This window comes from Poecile atricapillus, chromosome 4, assembly GCF_030490865.1.
Source record: "Poecile atricapillus isolate bPoeAtr1 chromosome 4, bPoeAtr1.hap1, whole genome shotgun sequence".
NCBI lineage: Eukaryota > Metazoa > Chordata > Aves > Passeriformes > Paridae > Poecile > Poecile atricapillus.
Window position 1 is genome coordinate 24,748,986 of NC_081252.1, and position 21,722 is coordinate 24,770,707.

Consider the following 21,722-nt stretch of genomic DNA (forward strand, 5'->3'; position numbering starts at 1 on the left):
CAGCAGATGCTGTGAATCACTTGAGTCACTCGTTGAGGAGAAGGTTTGTAATGAGAGGATAGAGAGACTCAGATAACCTGAACGTTTCCATGGATAATTCTAATTACTGACTGAGTTTGCTGCTGCCCATGGGCAAAGGGCAGTTGAATCATCACTCACAAAAATTTGTTAGGAAGGGACCTGAAATGAATTCATGAAGCCATGCTTTTAGCTGTGCTCATCAACACAACTTCACTTATGACACCGGAGATTTTAACACACAAATTAAAGCTGAAGATCTATTTCATAGCTTTTAAGAAAATCAATATTTTCAAACCCTTTTTTGTCCAAATCATCAGGCTTCCAGCTAGGTTTTGCCACTTTCTCAAGCCAGTGAACAATCAACATAAAGTGATATAATTTAAACTGAAGTCTTAAGAGCGCTGTGATTAGGAGTATGCTTGTGCCATAGGCTGCAGAGTGCTTTGTGCATCATATTAAAAGAGCCTGGTTGAATTACAAAATTTTCTAGTCAGTTTCAGCTGCCATACCTTCCCACTCAATATTTCAAATCAAATATCCAAGGAACTAGGAATCTCTGCCTTCTTTGGGCAAGAAGAAAGAAATTCAACAGAGTTAATAAAATTTTACTGAGTACTCTCAATTTCTTGTGCTCTCCTCACCCCCTTCCAAAGGACCACACACTGCTTTAGGCAGAACAAAAATGGATTAAGTCAAGGTAGTAGAAGTTTAAATATTTTCAGTACTCTTTTGTCATATTAAAACATCTAGAATTCACAGCCTTATTGCTCAGTATTTGGGCTTTTAAAAATAGTATTCATATGTCTGCTTTAAATAACCTTCCTTGTTTTCAGTGAAGCTCTAGTTGTACCTGCAAAAAGTAAAGTAGCACCTGCTGTACTTGTGCCTGTTGTCCCTGGAGACCTAATACATACTGTCAAGTACAAGGATTAGATCAAGAAATGTTACTCATCCTCTTTTCATCCAAAATGTGGATTTAAATTACAAAAAAGGAAAAATGGAAATGGCACAAAGCCAGTCCAGGCTAGTTGCAGGACAGGTTGGCATTGCTGGAGGAATTCGTTATCAAGAGGACGGAGGAATTAATTGTAAAGGAGCTGCGTGCAGAATCTGCCCTTCTGCACTTTAGACTCTGCAGATAAAATTGATGTTTTATGGAATTTCAGGTGCTCCTAGGGTAGTAGCCCTTTGTCATGATCATCAAATCATGAAAATAGTTTATATATTTGGCTCTATCAGGTAACTAATTTCCTATGATTGGATATGCTATGCACAAAATTTGACTTTTGCTGCAATGGCAGCAATGGCTTTAGTAAGCCAGGGTGACAAAAATGACCAGAAGTCGATTTCCTGCTGATATTACCAGTATTTGTAGTATTTTTGTTTCTTGGAAAACAACAAGGAGAGCTGATGTGCCAAAGTCCACCAAGTGAGGTTTGCTTGCAGAAACTAAAACACATGGTTGATCTACCCTGCTCAAGCCTTAGTCACCTTTCTGTGCTCACATGTGTGATGCTGAAGACTTTGGTCTAGGCATTTGATTCTCCTTAAACTTAGCTGCTATAAATCACAGAGGAGCTTTTTTGACTTTTTACGACCTATTTTGTAGCTCCTACTTACAGGGTTTTTTTTATCTTCCTCTCCTCAGAGAGCTGACATCGGGATCTCTGCCCTAACCATCACCCCAGACAGGGAGAACGTGGTGGACTTCACAACACGTTACATGGACTACTCGGTGGGCGTGCTGCTGCGGAAGGCAGAGAAGACAGTGGACATGTTTGCCTGCCTGGCCCCGTTTGACCTCTCCCTGTGGGCCTGCATTGCTGGCACAGTGCTCTTAGTGGGGCTCCTGGTCTACCTCTTGAACTGGCTCAACCCCCCGCGCCTTCAGATGGGATCCATGACGTCTACAACTCTCTACAACTCCATGTGGTTTGTCTATGGATCCTTTGTGCAACAAGGTAAGAGACAGAGGGAGTTATATTATTATAGAGGGAGGTTATATTTATTATAAAATATATAAGCTATTTTATATATTGGTTATATAAAATCTATATATCCTCCCCATTGCTCTAGAGACCTTCCTCTCCCCTGCCTCCCTCACACAGCCCACAAGGAACTGGGAGCACTGGAAAGCCTTGTGCTAAAAGATTTCCTGGATATTTGGCTGCCCTGTATGGGAATCCTGAGAAGTTCAGAGCACCATGTGCTAGTTTGTAATTTGTTTTGTTATTATAGAAAGGTGATTTTCCTCTGAGGGAAAAAAAGCATTGCTCATCAGTTGCTGGAGAATTATTCTGTGTTACCAACTATTATCAAGTTCTTACGTGGTCAGACAAAGACTGCTGGGATTTGGATTTTGAACTAAGTTTAGACTAGTCTGCAGTGCTAAACGATCTTACTATGTCTGATATTCTTTCCTCCCTCTTCTGATTTATTTCAATTTTCCTATATAGTGTTTAGATTCAAGCTTCTCTGGCCTTCCTGACTGCTTTCTCAATCCCATCTACCATCTGGTGTAGCCCAGCCTGGTCCTCAATTCTGCTTATATTCCCAAGTCCTTCACTCTTCTAGCTCTTCTGGCAGAGTTTTAGCCATGCACCCTAAAGATGTCAGGGAATGCAGATCCTGGCTGGGTATATGCTGCTTAGAATTCTGGTCTACAAGTTGAGGTTGTAATGCAAAGTGGAGTAAGAAAACACAGCTTAACATAAGAGCAAGGGGGGGTTAGATAATAACACTCGACAACAAAACAGAATGAACGCCTTCTTGCTTATCCATGTAATTGTTCCTCAGTCACTGCTGGCACTGCAGGTACACCTGTTTTAATTTCACAGAGCATCTGCTCTGCAAAGAGACATGGCCACTAGGCCCCAAACCCACAGACAGTTCTTTGTATTTTAACCTGAATTTGGAGGGAACACTGTAGGTAAAGGTGTCATATTTATGCAACACTGGCAACATGTGATTTAGCATTACATTATTCTTTTTTCAAAATGATCAGATGACTTCCATAAAAGCTAATGGAATCCATGAAAGCCAATTATGAAACTCTTAGAATGGGGGAAAAAAACACTAAAATGTCACTATACAAAAAAAAAGAAGAAAAGCTTAAACTTAAGCTGAGACATTCATGTGATTTTAAAGACGTAGAGACATTTCTTTTAAAACTATCACTTGCGTTGAGGAGTGATGGTCAGCTGAAGAGAGCTGAAGAGAGTGTCAGGGTCTTTGTGATTTTTTTTTTTTTAATAAATAAATCCAAAGACTTCAGAGTATCTGAGACCTATGGAAGTTTTTTGAATGTATAAGGGTGAGTTTATAAAGCTCTCTTTCTGTTCAAAATATCCCCAGTGTAAGTGTTTAGTGAATCCAGCTGTGGGAGAACAGTTGTTCTGTTTCAGACCAAGACTCATTACACCTGACTTCCTGTTAGGTTAGAATTTGTGAATTAGTTTCTTTACTGCATGAATGTGAGTCATTCCACACAAGCACAAGTTTATTAGCCTGAGCATCCTTGCTGTACTCCCGACAGGAATCCCTAGAAGCTCTGTAGGAGACTTCCCAGCTAAGGTTCAGAGGAGGCACAACTGGTTTAACACACCTGAGTCTGAACAATTGTTACATGAATTTTTTGCCTCATGTTTATCCAAGGAAGCTTGTGTTGCCTGATTTCCTGAAATTTCCTAACTCATAGGTCCAGAGTAGTAGCCCACAAGGGAGCCCTTGGATAGATGCTCTGTTAGCTTAAATTTAGCTAAGAGATTTTTTGACCAATCAATGAAAATGGGTGTTTAAGGAGGGCTCAGAGAGAAACCTTGAATTCAGCATGAAATTGACAAAGAAGTTAGATGTAAAGAAAGAGGACCAGGTGGCAAAAATAGCAGAATTCAGTAGCGGGGGGAAGGGGGGAGCGGGGGAAGGAAGGAAAGAAAGAAAAGGAATTTATTTGAGCAATCTGCATCCACTCCCTGTGGTAACAAATGTCACACATGAGGTGCAACTCAGTAAAACCAAATGCTGGTGGTACTAAGCATCTGAGGGCACCAAAACTGTTGTGCAACTTCAGAAGAAGAAATTCACAGAACTGGGAAGGTGGGAGGGATTATTTACAGAGAGACACCTTATCACTCTACCATGTAGATTTTCAACACAACTTTACAGAATTCACCAGAATAATGTAAAATATTCACTTGACTCCTACTGAGTGAGAGAAAGCTATAGACATGTATCTATAGCTTTGTTCTCCTTCAGACAACAAGCAGAACTGTCCTGAATAAGCTAGAAGGAAAAATGAAACACATTGAAAAGAATTTATACCAAAATACATGACACATACTGTCTGATATAGACATAAAGACTCAGAAGAACTCAGAAATTCAGTGTAAAAGAGTAAGGGATCCATTTATAATGTCAGCCTGTATTTCACATTCAATTTGAATATAACAAAAACTCTATTAGCTGAAGTGTTATTGTTTACTAATCCTTGTGAATACAGACAAATTAAAATTATTTTCATTGACAGGGTAACTGGCTATTGTGGTGATTTTCCCTCTGTTTTCATTCACCAGCTCTTCATTCAGCTGAAAAACTGCAGCTTTTCATTTGTTTTGGAACAGTAAATCTGTTGCTATTAATTCTGATTGGCAAATCTTAAGTGTAGCAGCATGGGGCATTTCAAATACTGTCACGTTCACTCAAGAAATCTTTCAGCAGTGATTTAAAGCATGACAAGGTACTCATTTCTGTTATCAAAACATAGAGCCAAAGATGCTTTTATGCCCTGTGCTGACAGAAAGCGGTGTGAACCGAGGATTGCTTGTGCTTTGATAGTTCTGGATTCTTTGTTTGGGGCTAGCAAGTGATTTGTGGCATCATCTTCTCTTTCTTTCCTCTAGAGAGAGGAAAAAGTTGCAAGGATGCAGAGTGGCTTCAGACTTGCCAAGGCTCTGAAGACAAAAGAACCCTCTGCTGCAAAAATACAAGTCATTCTTTAAGGAAACTCATAACCTATTATGATTTAAACAAAGAGCTCATTTCATGTAAAATAGTTAAAAACTTGGCAGATTTTAGCAAGTAACTTTAGTTCACTGCATCCCTTTTCATTTTTGTTCAGCCTTGACTCTGATGTCTTGTTCAAATGCTATGAACAAATTTTAACCCTTTTCAGTTTTTGAAACACCAATGAAAAATACTGCGTCATTGTCTACAGACAAAAGCCAACACAGATCAATCCAATGGTTTTTAAGACAGGTCTATAATTACTGTCATACTCAGTTATAAAATGTAAGTATTTTTAGTTGCTTCCTTAAAGGTAGACCAGAACTTAATGTGAGTGCTACTTGTATCACTTAAACTTAGGTCTTGAACTTGCTTTTCACTTTCTTCCCTCTATATTTCAATGACCGCACCATTTTGAGACTGGTAATGTGGAGATACATTTTGAGTTTCCCTTTTTATTTGACGTTTGTTCATTACTGAGATAGGTCAAAATAATTTACATTATTTATTTAAGATACATGAGGATAAAGCTGCAACATAACTCAATATAAAAGTGTATGAAATGAAAAGGGAGTTTTTTTATTCTATGTTCAAGCCCTTCATTATAAAAATAAAAAAAAAAATGGGCCGTCAGTGCACTGGAATGCTTTGGCTTCCTACCCTATATACCCACTGAATCTGCACTGTACTGTGACCACTGAGAAGGCAGAGGCTTTTAGGTGATCTTAGCCATGCTGCTGTAAATTATATTAAAAACAAATACTTCTGACTCTGAAGTCAAAATCCAGGCATGAGTAGTTAAGATAATATCTATTGTCTCTGAGTTGTCTATTCATCTAAAGATGAAGGAAAGTCATAAATCCAGACTGTGGAGGATTGCAGTAGTGTTGAAATTTAATGTCACAGCTTCTGAATTTGTTCTTTTCCTTTTGCTCATCCTAGAAAACCGAGTGGCTAAAGCCCTGCATTTTGCTTCTTTTGAATATTATCTTTGACAATTGGACAGAAATTGTGCTCTAGGCAGCCCTGATTGGGCACAGTGTGTTTGGACAAGGTCCCTTTCTACTTCAGAGAGTCTGAGTGATATATGAATAATGATATATTATGTAGTCTTTGCTCATATTTTGTGCTACTCTGTACAACCACAGTTTTTCTTCTCTTGATCTGTGGTATTGCTGCTACTCCCTCAAATTTTGCCATTATTAGAATTTGCCAGTATCAGCAAAAGGAACTCTCCAAGAAGAAATTTGGGGTTTCTAAAAGCTTTACTAAATTCTTCATTGAGATCAACTGAATCAAGTTGCTGCTATAATCTGATGACTTTTACACTTGCTGAGAACCTAGTTTAATCTCCTGAATGTTTTCTATTAGCTTCCTGTTAGGGGCTCTTGTTACAAAACACTCAAGGGAGCACTCTGCTCTCTCCAGTACTGAAGAAAATCAATGATTTAAGAAACAGAAGTTCAAGATCTAGAGTTACTGCCAACTCTTTTTGTATAATAGATCTGTTTTTGAGACAGGTAAAATGCTGCGTAATTTTTTACCAAGGACTTGCAGAAGGATATTTTTGGGGATTTTGTTTTGAAGGCAGCCTCTCAAATTTTGCTTCAGAATTCAGTGATGAGCTAACTTAGTATAATAGATTTCAACTGAATGCTGACAAAAAAATGAAGTTAGTAAAAACTAAAATGTTTTGTATTTGATATGAAGGACACCATAAAAGACTTTGTCTCTATCTTATCACACTCTTCTCATTTTGCTTTAAATTTTTCTGTAGGAGAAGATATTTCTGAATTGCCCTGGCAGGATTTTAGATTATGCAGGTAAAGATGCAAGGCTCTGTTTTGTTTGGGTTTGAGTATTTTTGCCATAATAGAAAATATCTTTTAAATGGCTGAATCATTCAAGATTTAATCACTTCTTAGTGATTGCAACAAAATAAACATTTGTAATAGTTTTATAAATAGAATTTGACCATAAGAAAATGAGCACTTGAGGTATTAGCTGCAAAATATAATTTTCTTTGGAGATCTTAATACACTTGCTTAACCTAGAAAAGTTATGAAATGGATGATATTAAAGCACCACTGGTGGGACATTTTTTTATCCCCTTATATTTGTTTAAAATGCTGGTCACAACTGGAGGTTTTGATTGGTCATCAGTGGTGTCAGTAATGGCCAATTATGCTGCTAATACCTGGCAAATGAACAAATCTTACTGTTTGCCTTGTGTAAATTACATTTCATAGGAGCAATAAAACAGCCTCCAAGCTTCAGCACTTCAAAGTCATTATAATACTTCTCAGATGGTTAATGCTGCTCAGAATTCTCAGTCTTCTTCCTTGTATTACCACCCAAGGTGTGATATAATCCTTCTGAAATGCACTGCCTGGAGTCTGCTGTTGCTTAATAAATTACTCCATCTTGCTTATCTCACTCTTGGCATATCCCTATCAGCAGGAAACCATTATGCTGTAGCAACATCCTTTCCTAGTGACTTTTTCTCTTAATTAACTGTACAACAATCAAATATTTAATATTCAGAGGAGGACTCTAGAATCATTCTGGAAGAATTCTGTTACAAATTGCTTATATCTTCACATATGATATTTAGTGGTGAAACGTGATTTATTTTTAGGGGGCATTTATGTTTAGAAATACAAAAAAGATCCAGTATAAAGTCTTTAGGACTGGGACCTAGTTCCTGTTGAGTGGTTTCTACATTTCTCTGCTAACTGACCACAGAAACATTATTTAATATCTTATATATCTGCCCTTAGTTTTAAAATTGAGATATTACCCATCTTCCTTTATATGTCTTCTGATAAGAGGCAAAACTTAAATGCCAGTCTCATTAATTAAGAATTTTAATTGCTCTTCAAACTAATGCCAGTCTTGACATATTCATGTAACAAGGAAACCTTGCTGAGCCTAAAATGCACAGCACTGAGATGGGAAAATGAAAAGTCGGACACCAAACAAGTTAGGAAACAAACTACATACACCATTTGTAGCATGATAGTTCCACCTTAAAATATGACACACACACACACACACACACACACACACACCCAATTGTCATGTTATTTTGAGTAAAGCTAGGCTAGTGTATCAGTAAGTATATTTGCCTTCATAAAGTCATCTCTCTGAAATGGGCATAGCAGCACTGTGGTACCCAAGCTCCTTTTGCATGTCTCAGTGGTTTGGCCAGCCATCTTGACAGCATCCAAAAATGAGTACATTTTGGCAATTGTGTCCTGTGTCTCAAATGTCTTTGGAAACCACAAACGATTGCAGGAACTGACAGCGTGTACTGGGAGCTGCTGTCGTGTATGCAGTACACGTTTGTAAGCCTTGGATGTAGCTTTACGTCCTTTCAGGGGTTTGTTTGATTGTCTCTTTTTGAAACTGTAACTCCATGGAATATCCATGCTCCAAGTAAAATGTTCAGTAGTGAGAGCATTTGTTTGCAGCAATGTGATATCACTGGTGTGAAACTACCAGGGGATATGCTTGGATTTTCCTCTAATTTGAAGTTAAGATTCAGGCAGTTCTCAGAGGCAGCTTAAATAATGCATTTCTACATCTTCCCTGCACGTGGTTGCTTGAGTAATAGCACTGAGTACCTGAGGCAGTATATTTAGAGATTTTGTATCTGATACACAGTCTGTGAGGAGGTGGAGAATGAGTGGCAGTGTGAAAGCCCAAAAGCTACCTTAATTGCCTAGGTCTAGCTCTGATTGACTGTGAGAAGGTAATGCCTGGCTGGCTGTAGTGTAAACCCTGATCAAGACCAAGTGAGGCAAAAGGAAAGTAGACTTAGATGTCATGGCAACTGTCCATCATTCTGTGTTCTTTCAAAAATACCTGAAGATGAATATTTTACTCAGAACAGTTTCTTTAATTGTTGCAATTTCTAATATGACTGTATGCTGTAATTGGGCAAAGAATGAATAAGTTAGATTCAGATTAGCTAGCCTATTTTGACTTTTCAGGGTTCACCTGTGTATAATATACATTTAATTGAGGAAACAAGAAAGAACCATTTAGTCAGGAACTGGCTAATGACTCTTGCATGGAGGAACAGCATAACTCCCATTAACCCCCATTTTTATCTTCAAAGAAGCCGAAAAGGCAAGTCTTACATGTCCTGCCATTTGATATGCCTCCACAGGAGTTTACACTTCAATTGACAACTTCAGCTGTTTAAGGTAGGGAGGAAGTGAGAAGTGAGTTTTAGCTTTATTAAAAATACTCCCCCTCTGCTTGGGATGACAGCAGTTTCATCCACAAACTGATCAGCCTTTTTCAGCTGAAGGTGCCCAAGGCACCAGATAAACACGGGTTTTAGAGGGAACCCACGGTAGTCTTCTGTTGCTTTTCTGCCCTGTGAGGAGTCCCTCCTCTGCAACATCTGTGCCATAGCTGCATCCACCCAAGCAGATCCACTCCACAACATCAACTGGTGGGTAGGTGCCAGGAAAATTGCCTGAAAGCTGTAAAGACAGGAGTAGCAGAGGTTTTCAAGCTGCTGGCAGGAAAGTCTCCCTTCTTCAGCAGCTGAGGGTTTTCTCCTCAGACCTCTTGTAGTATTAAAGTGTTTATAAAAGGAGTAGACCAAAATTAATGTAGAAAGGAAACAGAAAATGCTATCAAATGATTTTTTTTTTTTTAACTAACCTGTTCCTTTCCCTGATTGTTGAGATGAAGGACCAGTCTCAGCATATATGGTAAAATGAGAGCAAAATGAGGGCTGTTGGGGGGGTTTGTTTGTATTTTTTTTAATTTAGTCAGCTTCCAAGCATACAGATTAAGGGGATTACCTTCATTATAGCAGCATCCTGTTGTAGGAATCTCCTGCTGTTTAATTTTTATCTAGGCTGGGTTAAAAATGTGAAATACCTCACCTACCAGGCAAAAGGGAGATGAAGGAACACAGGTGGTTTTAACTGAAGTCTTGTCTTCCCCAACACTAGGACAAAGTAAAGGTAGGGATGAAGGGGAAAGAAAGTCTTCTTTCTGCAAACAGGCTGTTAAGGAACAGTGATAATAAATCTGTTGAGTGGGGTGTTCGCTGTTCGTGCCCAGATATACTTGCTAATAGAACATTTTTAGCCATAAGCATGTACCTCATTCTTACAATGGCTTCTTTTATTTCTATATCCCCAAAGAGGAAAATCCTCACTATCCTGTAAAGTCACCTTTGAAGCCACTTTTCACTTCTGAAAAACCTGAGTTGTGATCTTAAGCAGAGTGATAGCTGATTTGCAGTGAAAGCCAGGTTATTCGAATTTCAAACATAAGCATTCATATTAGTGATTTTCACCAATAAATGACATTATAGCACTTTTCTCTGTGAAACTTAAAAGGATGAAGGTTTCATTCTGTCCTCTGTTCACTGTCATAATACTACATTAGGTCATCTGAGTTTTAAAGATCACTTTGATAACAACATTGCAGGATGTACCTGAAGCGAAATTTTAGTCTAAATTTTAAGACATGTTATTTAGGAACATAATTAGAGCTCCTGCACTGGTGATGATTGAATTCTATAAGGTTAGGAGTTCATTGCAGAGTAGCATTCTGAAAATTAAAGGATAACTAGAATTAGTGACATGAAAACTGAACTAAGGTATCTGAGATGCCTGTGATTCACTTGTCTCTGAAGTAGTCAGGGGTCACTCTACTGATGGATGCTTGGGAAACTTGTATGAACATATTTATAAAAGAGTTCATAATTCTTTTAAGATTCAAGCAAAACCATATTTTTTGGTGTGTAATCCTTTTTTAAATTCCCTTCACCCCCTAAAATCTTGAGTCAGAGAACTATATAGAGGTAAAAAGATTATGGGGAAAACTACTTGCCAAAAGATGTGGGGGCTTTACTGTAATAAGTGTTTGTCCTTCTGGTCACAATGTGTTGTTTTGTGTTTTGCTCGATTCACTGTTGCTCAATTTCAGCCAAAAGGGACTCTCTCCCTCGAATTAATAATGTCTTCTCTGACAGGCTCTTAGCTGAAGCCACACTTCAATACCTCATTAATGACACTGTTTAGCTTAATGTTAATTTGACGTACAGATGGTCTGTTTTCAGTCCATTGTGCACAGCTCTTTCTGCTCTCCCTGAAGGTGCTGCACACAACCCTGTCTGTAGTGTACAGAAAGACCAGACTAAAAAAACTGTATGTGGCAGTAACACACACATTATCTCCTTAGCCTCTTATGAATATGTACCAGAGATGGTAATTGTGGCTGATTGCTTGCGGCTTCACAGCATTTGAATTCAACCATCAGTAATTGAGAGATTTGGTCTCAGCATCTCTTGAAATCTGATCTAAATGTTGCCAGTGTGCAAAGGTTATTTGTTACAATCCACTGCCAATATCCTCTAAAATAATAGCAAGCATATATCACTTTGATGCATTCCCATTGGCTGCAAATAGTGCTTTCACACAGGCATGCAGTCAAGTGCCACCTTAAAAGCACACATCACATCACTGCTCCTGAAGAGCAACCCCAGAGGCTCCCTGTGTTTCTTGAAAATGCACATTGAGCTCTAATCTGTTTGTCTCCATGTGTGTGTATATTAATAATTATAATCTGTAAAATTATTGTCCTCTGTTTTGAAAGTGGCAACAAAGAATTATGTGATCAGAGCTTTTTCTTTTTTTCCTGCAAAGAGCTGTTGGTGAGATTGCTAGGCTTACTGCACGGTTATTTTATGATTATGTAATTGAATGGTCCTATATTTGGTAACCCCAAAATTAAATTTGAAACCATGCTGTCTTCTAATAAACCAATGCATTTCAGCAGCATTAATACAGTATATTTTGGCCGATGGATTCATGAGAGGTGGACAGCAAGCCTCAGTTCCAATGTGGTCAAAGTTACAGATATAAAAAGATGCACTCTCAAATATCAAGACATGTAGTATAACACTAGTAATTATTCATCTGAGGGCTCCCAGTAACTTCAGAAAATACTAGTAGATGCCTCCATTTTCATTGTAGATGCAGTCATTCCTCTCTTTAGTAATGGCAGCAGGAGAGAAAAACAAAATATACATTGTGATTCATTTTCCAGAACTTTTAGAAGCACTGTAAAGGCTACTCATCCCCTCTCTCTCTGATTATGTTGCACAAGTTACTGCAATGTATTGGCACTATATTAATGCACACTAATGTTTGTAACATTTTCTTTTATCTCTTGTGAACTTTGATTTTTCAATTGAAAATATACTTTGTAATTCCACAGAAAGACAGAATGTGACCAGTGCAAAATTTTTAATATCTGAAATAAGTTAGGCATGTGGGTCTAGGCCTAAAAGCCAGGAATTAATTCCTATAGGTCTTGAAGTTTCATCCAGTAAATACTACATAATAGGAATGAAAATCTGATTAATGTGTGTAATTAAAGCATCACAGACACCAGGAGAAGCTAGACCACAGCCATTTGCTAAATGGTGATACAACACGCTTCCCTTCCCAACTCTTGCATTATTGCCACCATTTCAGCAAGATGGGTGGAAAGAAACGATTTATTGTTGTGAAGGGAATTATAAATATATTATAACTAATATGTTATGCTAACATCACTTTAATCAGGTAATTATTAAAGGACTGTTTGGCCTTTAAGGACATTGATTTAATGGGAATTAATTTAATGATTGAACACTGTTTGTGTAACATTATCATTGCTAGTGATGCAGAAAATTGGAATCTCAGCTCAGCTGAAAAGAGTTTAGACTTTTTATTATCACATTAGATACTATTCTACTGGAATGTAGTTATTAGACTCTTTTTTATACTTTCAGTATATATATAAATGTTTGGGGTTTATCTAAAAATTTCTGAATAGGAAAAGTAAGTTAAAATTTTTGTCATTGTACTGCTCTCCTTTTTGATAGAGGCTTGAATTTCTGTTTAAAATAGCCTTTTAGAAAGTCCATTAGATTTTGGATTTGACTTGCTATTGCTTCTTCCGTAAAACAAATTTTCTCTGTTTTCATTCTCTGCTTTCTTTTTTGCAAGCCTGATACATTTTTTTAGGAGAAATAGAGTTTGGATTATGGAAAAGTTTTGCAACTTTGAAGACACAGCAACTTTTAAAAGTAGCAGCAGAGCACAGTTCTATCTAGATTATTCTGAGGTTGAACCCTGCACTATCTAGCCACAGCTTAGTGGAAATAGTGAACATTATAAAGAGTGTGCTCAGTACCTGAGGGTTAAGACAGAGTTAAAGCTGAGCTTTACAGTTACAACGCCCACTTACCTAAAGGTATGTTGTTTCTGGATGCCCTCCTTGGTTTGCCCTTAGGAGTCCTATTGTCACAAATGATTTTTCATCTTTGTAGTGCCTCTAACTACAGTTTTATATAAATTAGACCCAGGGAGAAAAGGGGACCATGTAGTGAAGTGGTGCATCTGACAGACTGCTGCAAATAGATTAATTTTCAAACAAAATTTTACTCAAGGATGTCTGACAGTTCCTGCTGTATCTTGGCAGAATTTTCCAAGGGAGCCTGGTGGCCAAATGATTAGCTCTCTGTCACTAGAATGAAGCTGTTACAGTAGACACAGCAAGTTAGGCAGGCTGGTATTTGAAGACTGGTAGAAAAATAATTTGGTAAGAGACATAGCAGAGACTTAAACTTACAAACACAGTAGGTTACTAATCCAGCAGTGAGCAATGCTGCAGTAGGCTGGAATGCTTTGCACTGGGTAGCACTGACCCTTTCCTTGATGCAAGAGGATTTTCTAGCTTTGGAGAGGATATTTGCAAGGAACATGACTGAAGAACCTGTATTTTAAGCAAAGTAGTTTGTGAGCGGACATTTCACCAATCTTTGGGATATTTCTATTTGTCCATCAGGTCGTATGTCAAGGCCCTCTGACCAGACTTAGGAGATGGGTTCTCTGGGCTGTAACTTGATGAGGGTTTTTGTGGAACTGCCACTGGTCCTTGATTAGTCCCAGCATTTGAAATCTCAGCATGGATAATCTTTTTCTATTAATGAGAAAACAGAGCTGAGCAATGAGCCTTAGTATGTGAGTCAAGTGCCAAAGGCACATCCAAACAGATACACAGCAGTAGCAAATGGAGGATTTTCAGAGGGAGTTTTCAAGATATGAAATGTAGCTTGGAGGTGACTGCTGGCCAGCAGTAACAGAGGGTGACAAGGTAGCATGGTAATCTGTCTTTCAGATTGGAACTGGCTTGTGCCTGGCCTCCTTGACTGGAGGCTGGGGGAAGCCTACATCTGCCCCACAAGGTTGTGCATATACCCTCAGGTTAGCTGGCTTCCAGAGCTGCTGATGAGGATCTTTAGCATGTATAAGATGCAGCTTCTCAAACTCCTTCACAGATTTCAGATAACTAGGAGTGATTTGAAATAAGCCTGAAGGAGAGGAATGATAGTTTTGGATTTTCTCCCTGTCACATAAAGGGGAGAAATAAATGAGGAGAGCTTTCTTTTGTGCATCACTGCTTCCCTTCTGGGAGTGCAATGAGGGCAGTGCTTCCCACCCAGCTGAAAGAAAACAATCTTCCAGGGAGAAAATGTAATGAGATTAGTCAGGGGATCATTACACTAACAACAACAAATGGCAAGAGTAAGTGATTGTTTAGTTCAGAAATAAGACATTAAGGGGAGAAAAAATTAATCAGAGCACCAAAAGACAAAGTGAACACATTCCTTAATTGCCTATAGACCAGCAGGAGAAATCTGAATAATAAGCAAGAACAGTTAGAAATATAGAATTGATCTTCATGGTGTTTCTGAAATCTAGTAGGAATACTAGGAAATACTGAAAGTCAGATGGACAAGGTGGGCAAAAGGGGAAGGAGATGTCATTATGTCAAAATGACATTCGGTATTTCAGAGGTTGAAAACTTGGAAAGAACTGATCTTGGGTTTTTTTTTTCTGTGACTGTGTGCTGATAGCTGGAGCACGAAATGAGATGGGAAACACTGTCTGCTGCAGGCCACAAAATCACACTGGAGCTGCTCCTGTAGAGCATCTCTGTAATGCATAAGGGAAAATGTGAGGTGTAAGAGGGGCAGGCAGGCTGAATGGTGTGTGTTTCCAGCCTCCAGCTGCCCATGCCAAAGTACCTGGAACACACATGTAGAGCATATTGAAAGGAAGAGGAGCACTGATTGCACCAAAGTGTTGAATGCTATAAACTTCAGAGAAAAAATGACATGGGGAGAAAGTGTACACAGAGCTGAGAAAAACAGGAAGGAGGGCGCTGAAAACTTTATTAGGAGATATACAAACCATAATGATATTGGTGAAGGTGATACCATTCAAAATCATTATGCCAGAAAGGCAATAAATATTTCTGTGCTTGTGAAAAAGCAAATTAAATACTTTCTGTGTAGTGGAGGTTAAATGGTAGCTATTACCATAACACAGTGTCAAATCAGCAAATTCAAACAAATTTCACCCAAGCATTTATGAGAGTTTGCTGTGCAGCTTCCAAGATTTTTGTTTGCTGACTTGAGTCCTAGATCACTCGACAGGTTTTAGGAAGATAACAAAAAAAAATATTCTTGTAAACCTAAAGACCAAACTGAACCTTCAATTCAAGTTTTTCTTCCATCTTAATATCTGGATGTAACAAGATGAAAGACTTAACAAAAATAAACAGACACTTAACAATTTCAAAAGATACAACCAGTAAAAAATCTACACATGGCTTTTACTCTTTTAATTGAAAAAAAGAAAACTTTATTTTTGGGATTTGATGGAAACTTTTATAATCACTTTGGTAAATAAAAAAAAATTGGGTCCCCTCCAGTCCTACTTCCAGTGAACTCAAAGAACAGTTCCTAATATATTTGGAGTATTTTCACAATCTAGTAATAATACATAGATGCAGTGCTCTCTCTTTAAGAAGTAAAGACCTGAAGAAATGTTTCATGTGTGAAGCAAAATATCTGAATGTCTCTTTTCATATACTTTTTTTTTTTTTTTTTTAATCACTACATTTTAATACAAACCAAATGCTACAGGAGGAGCAGGAGCTGTGGTGAGTAAAAAACTACAGCTGGCTCTTGAATATCTCCATACCTTGTAAGATCTGGCTGCCAGCCCTGCCTCCTAATCAGTTCCTTCTCTACTCCCAAGACCCTGCAATCTGCCAATATGTGCAAGGATAGGGAATTCAGCCACTGATTTACAAGCTTATTTGGAAGGCATTACCAATTCAAGGAGTTGTATTCTCCTGTAGAATAATCTGTCATGCCTGCTGTGGTCAATGGGTGTTAACTTCAGCACAAAATGGAACATTACAAGCTCAGGTTATAGCATGCCAGCTTAAATGTTATGGACAAATACATGTAAAGTTCAAGGAAGAATGGAGAAGGATAGATGAAAAAAATGAAAATAAGGGAAGAAAAATTCATGATGAGAGATTTCCCGAAAACTTCGAAGCTGCATTTACTTCACAGCTGGTAGAAATAGGCATAGGCTTCATTGACTGTAAAATATTTTTTTTGTCCTATACTGAATTGAACATTTCCAATTGAAAGTGGGAGAGATTTTATATTATCAAGAAAGTTTTTAACAGAACAATAGCAATAGCTAATGCTCTGAAAGGTTCTGACTTTGAAGAGCTCTGCTTTGCAGAGTTTTGCAAAGATCAAAGAGCTCAGTCAAACTTTAGGTTTTGTTTCTTGTGGCCAAAAAAAAGTGGAAATATAAAATGCCTTTTCCTCTTTGTTAATACAAACTACTTCCCTTACATGCACTCTCTATTAATGTCCCTTTCACAAAGAAAACAGAAGACGTACATTGATCTAAACTGTTTGCAACAGGCATCTTCTTTATTTACGGAAATTGCAGATGCACAGCTTAATTGATGTGGCTATTCTTACAGGCTAAAGGCTAAATTGCAGCCAATTCCCAAGTTCTTTGTGCTTTTTTACCAAAGGCCAATAATGTGGACAGAATTTTTGTAAGAAAAAGCAGCCCTATTATTTCTTCACCTTCCTTTTCCAAGCACAGTTGAGATTCTTGCTTTTAATTTTGATAGCATTACAGTTCCTCAACAAAACAGTCACTATTAACATATTTTTCATGGTTCTTTAAATTATCTGGAAAACTCCTTACACAGAAACTCAGCTCACTGCAGTTTTTCTTCAGGCAAACAATTGACAAATCCCTGAGAACAAGATGTTTAGAAAAAGAGCCTGTGCATTTTGAAGTCTTCAAGTTTATTCCAGAATTATAAAATACCGAGATCTTACCAGGCTGTGATCCTGAATTTCCCTATTTTGCCCATTTGTCCTGTGTTTTCATTCCTCCTTCTTGCCTGTACTCCTCTCTTGTGTTTTTTGACATGAAGTAACATTTGCACTGAATACTAATGAGGGAAAATATTTCTTTTTTAAGTAAAAATGTGTATGGTAATTGTATATTTTCATATTTTATCTTCTAAGTTAGGTTTTATCCTGATATTTAAGTCTGTCATAATTATGCATTATGTTGTTTGCATTATCAAGACAATGCATTATTTTTTCTGCCTTCTATCTAGCTTGAGGCACTTGGAAAAAAACGTGAATAAACAGAAATTTATAAGATAAGTTGCAGTCTAAGCCTGTCATCTGCAGTAGGCCAGCATTAAAATGGTCTAGGATTGATGAAGGAGAGCTGCATTAGATGAGAGTGGGAGGACTAGAAGTAATTTCTTTCACTGTGACTTCTACAGTAATTCAACTTTTTCAGAAAACTCCCAATAAGATTGATTTTTCTAGTTCAGTTTACTCTGGAAAATATCTTTCCCTTCCTGCACATGCAATCTGAAAATCTTAAAGGTAGATTAGATATTTTCTAAGTGATTTTAGCACCCATCACATGTCAGATGAATTATACTGGGAGCTGTAGCCACAACATAGTTGATATACAGGTAGTGGAATTCTGTGCTGCACTATACCTGCTGCCGCCATATCAGAAAGGCCACAAAAAATGATAATATAGCCTCTATATTCCTTTGATATCCATCTCTTGAGATGACAAAGCAACTCCAGGACTGCTCTCCTCTGTATTTTCCATTTGTTCCATGAGTGGGGCTCATGGTACTCATGAAAGTACATGAAAGTACAAAAGTACTCAGTACTTCTAAGCGCTGCTCATCATGCCCCGACAGCAGTGTTTTTACTGCAGCCCTGCCAGTGTGCTGACCTCCACTGATGAATTTTGCTATAGGGATGAGGTGTCACAGAGTAAATTCTTCTCTGGTCATCAACGTGTGGCTATATTGCACAGGCAGCTCCCTTTTCCATTAGGGGCTACTAAGCTTTGCTGGTATGATCCAAAGGACAGCAGCAAGCAAAGATTTGTTCTGTGTTCTTGGCTCCCTCCTGCTTTGCACTGTGTGTAACCTCTTGTAACTAGAACACGGCACGATCCATGAAGATGTCAATGGACCTGGAACTCATCCTAGATCTTGGAAAGCAGAGCTCAGGGAGGTTTGTGTGTCTGTCCCTCCTGCACACTAATTTAAAGTTGAGAATAATATCTTTGAGGTGTGTAGCTCTCTGTTGTGGTAATGTTAATGGAAAAGCAGTGGTTGTTGCTCTCCTGAGTGACTTGGCACTCTTCTGCACTGAGAAAATGTGGATTGGGACAGAAAGAAAACTTCAGAAAGTTGTATCCCCAGAAACAAAACTGGGGCGAATGAAGAGGTTTTTTAAGGTGAACTGTCATGGTGCAGGAAATGTTTTAGCAAAGAGTACAATGGAACAAGACTGTATCACATTAAGTCTCCTAATAGATGCCAAAGAAATGATACCATGGCAGTAAAAGATCTCCTTTGATTTTTGTTTCTTTTCTTTTACTGGGAAAAGTGGAGTACCCTGCCTGTACTTCTTAAAAACGTCATACACCTGTGCAGTCGTGGTGTCAGCCCTGCTTTAGAAATGGTTTAAGAAGCCTCAGTGCAAGAATTTTTAGAGGAGTGAGGTATTATTTTGCTATGTGTTTATTGTATATGTACTTCAATCCAAGCTTTGTCCTCAAGCTTCATTTATTGACTGCTGGTATACAAGGAACAACTGTGAATTAGGAGCAAGGCTTCACAAACACCTAGATGAAATAAAAGCACTTGCATTTATGGTTTATTTTTAACCAGCATTCATGGTTTTCAAAGTCAACTGTTAACATGGGAGGGAAAAGGAAAAAGCAATAGTGAATAGTGGGGACAACCTTACAGAAGTATGGGAAAGCTGTATGGACAGTAGGGAATGCTGTGGCTGAGGGATCTATAGTGGCTTTCATGTTCACTTGATGCACAGCATCCTTGCTGCAACCAGAAGGCAGGTGTGTGAGTTTCAATGGTCCTCTTTCTTCTGACATTTAATTTCAATTCAGAAATGTGAGAATTTAAGAGTTGTACTCATTAAGCTGAAAAATGAAAGTGCAAGGATGTCCAAAGTATCATTGGCTTCTTCTTAATTACACTAGCTGTTTCAATTAAGTGTGAAGATTATCTGTAGGTATTGGCACCTGAAACTTAAAAGGACAAACAGCCTTTTCTGATAAATTAATATAATTGCTCTTTTCATTTTATTAAAAAAAAACTTTTTTAAATTAAGTATTTCAAAGACATTGAAAAAACTGTTGTAAAATAGAAATACTCTATTAAAAGTAATTCAAAATTTATTCAGCAGAGAAACTCAAATCTTCAGATGTTGAAGTTAGTGTTCATCTTCGATAATCCTTAGACTGAAATAGTATCTCCCAATCTGATCAGTAAATTCTTATTTCACACTATTACATGGCATCTTGGAAATAAAAGAAAACTTGTTTCCAGCTGTGTAGAGCTAACAGATTTTGTCTGTCAGTTCTGGAAATCTCAAAAGGCAAAGGATTTCAGTGTTTGTACACCAAGGGTATAACTGAATGGAGTCAATTATTATTTGACATATGGTACAATTCCACATCACTGATGCAGGAAAAAAAATTCAAATTTGTATGGCAATGCAGAGTTCCTGGTGTTTTGTATAGGTAAGAAAAAAATCTGAATAAGGCAGTAAGAGGGTCCTTAGTAGACAAACTGATTAAACCTCCAGTTTCTGTACATAAGTGAAAATAGTTTGTTCTTGGAATGGGAATAATTGTTATTTGTATTCCCTTAAACCTCCTTGCTGTGGAAACATTAAGGTGTTTTTTACATAAGTACAAAACAAACTACCTACAGATAATTGAATTGGTAACAAATTTCTTTTACAAATCCCAGGTATTACCATCATAGGATTTTGCATAGGAGAAAACTACCTCAAAAATAATATCAGCTTCTCAAATTGCTGAGTCTAGAGGGAGAGGAAAAGGGTGAACATCTTGAGCAGTTGACTGTGGGTGTTTGCTATGTTCACCTATCCCCTCCTAGTTACTGGTAGCTGTGACAGAACACACTGCAGATAAAAGGGGGATTTAAAAAAATTAACATTTTCCTTCATCTAAAAATGTGAGATTCATATATATATTTAAACAGAAAGAGCTCTTGCAAATAAATACTCCAAACTAGTGTGTTTTGGGGCAGCTATTTGAATAAAAACTGCTGCTTTTCGTGGCTTGCATTACTAGGCTCTTGTCACACAATCGATAGTTTGCAGCTCATCCTGGGAGGCTTAATTGCTGCTCATGTTCTGTTTACATGGCAGTTGGATTTTAAAGGAAAGCAACTATAGGAATACAAAACAATGTTTGCTTTCTTCTTCAATACATGTGATTTTTTTTCCTAAGTGTCCAAGTTCACTTGCAGCAAGTTGTACACATACATATGGTTCTCACTAGCATCTGCCTGTCTACAGAACTGTGAAAAGTAATTGTGTTTTGATGGGATTTTTTGACTTTATGTTCCCCAGAATGAAAGAAAAACTTAATTAAGGTTTGTAGATAAGATCTCTAAGGAAAGAACATTGTAAGAATTTACTTTGGCTGCTTTTGTTCTGAGATCTAGAAGTCTATTTCCATTTCTGGACAGGACTGGCAGATGAACTGCAATTAAAGGCACAATAGCAAAAGAGATTAAACACAGGAATGACAACTGACAGTGTGGGCTTCTTTCAGTGCTTTTTGTTGCAGAGAAAGTGCACCTCCAAATCCTGCTCAGTTCACTGAAGCACCAGGTTTTAATGAACTGCTTTATGCTGTTAACCTTGGGGTCTAGTTATCCTGAGCGATGCACAAGCATTCCTCTGCCAAATGAAAACTCTTGCTTTTCCTTCTTCCCCGCAGGAGGAGAGGTTCCATACACAACCCTGGCAACCCGACTGATGATGGGAGCCTGGTGGCTTTTTGCTTTGATTGTCATCTCCTCCTACACGGCCAACCTAGCAGCTTTCCTCACCATCACACGCATTGAGAACTCCATCCAGTAAGTTGATAAAGAATGATTCAAGGGAAAAGAGGGCGAACATAAATATACATGTAGAGGGGTATAAATGTTCTACTTAAATGTGAGAACAGGAATAAATTTTTATCCTCCTGAGAAGTAGTTGGAAAGTTAGAAAAATAACAATATGCCATGGACTGTTGGTCTCCCTGGAGACACTTTGTTTTTAGGATTGGAATGGTTGGCCTCTAGCAGATGCTTTTCCCTGTGGCAGACATACATATGTATGTTTGCACACATACATATTTTGAAAGAAGCAATTGAGTTTGAGATGACCACACAGTATCAGTGTTTGAAAT

The 21,722-nt window shown here is 37.9% G+C and overlaps 1 protein-coding gene across 2 annotated transcripts in view; it reads left to right on the top strand.

The window, feature by feature from the left end:
• Positions 1 to 21,722, top strand: part of GRID2 (glutamate ionotropic receptor delta type subunit 2) — a 669,865-nt gene that overhangs the window by 549,865 nt on the left and 98,278 nt on the right. For both annotated transcript variants that reach the window (XM_058838035.1, XM_058838036.1), the window contains 2 exons: positions 1,670 to 1,982; positions 21,267 to 21,405. In XM_058838035.1, the coding sequence (XP_058694018.1) occupies positions 1,670 to 1,982; positions 21,267 to 21,405 (452 nt within the window). The remainder of the gene's footprint in view (positions 1 to 1,669; positions 1,983 to 21,266; positions 21,406 to 21,722) is intronic.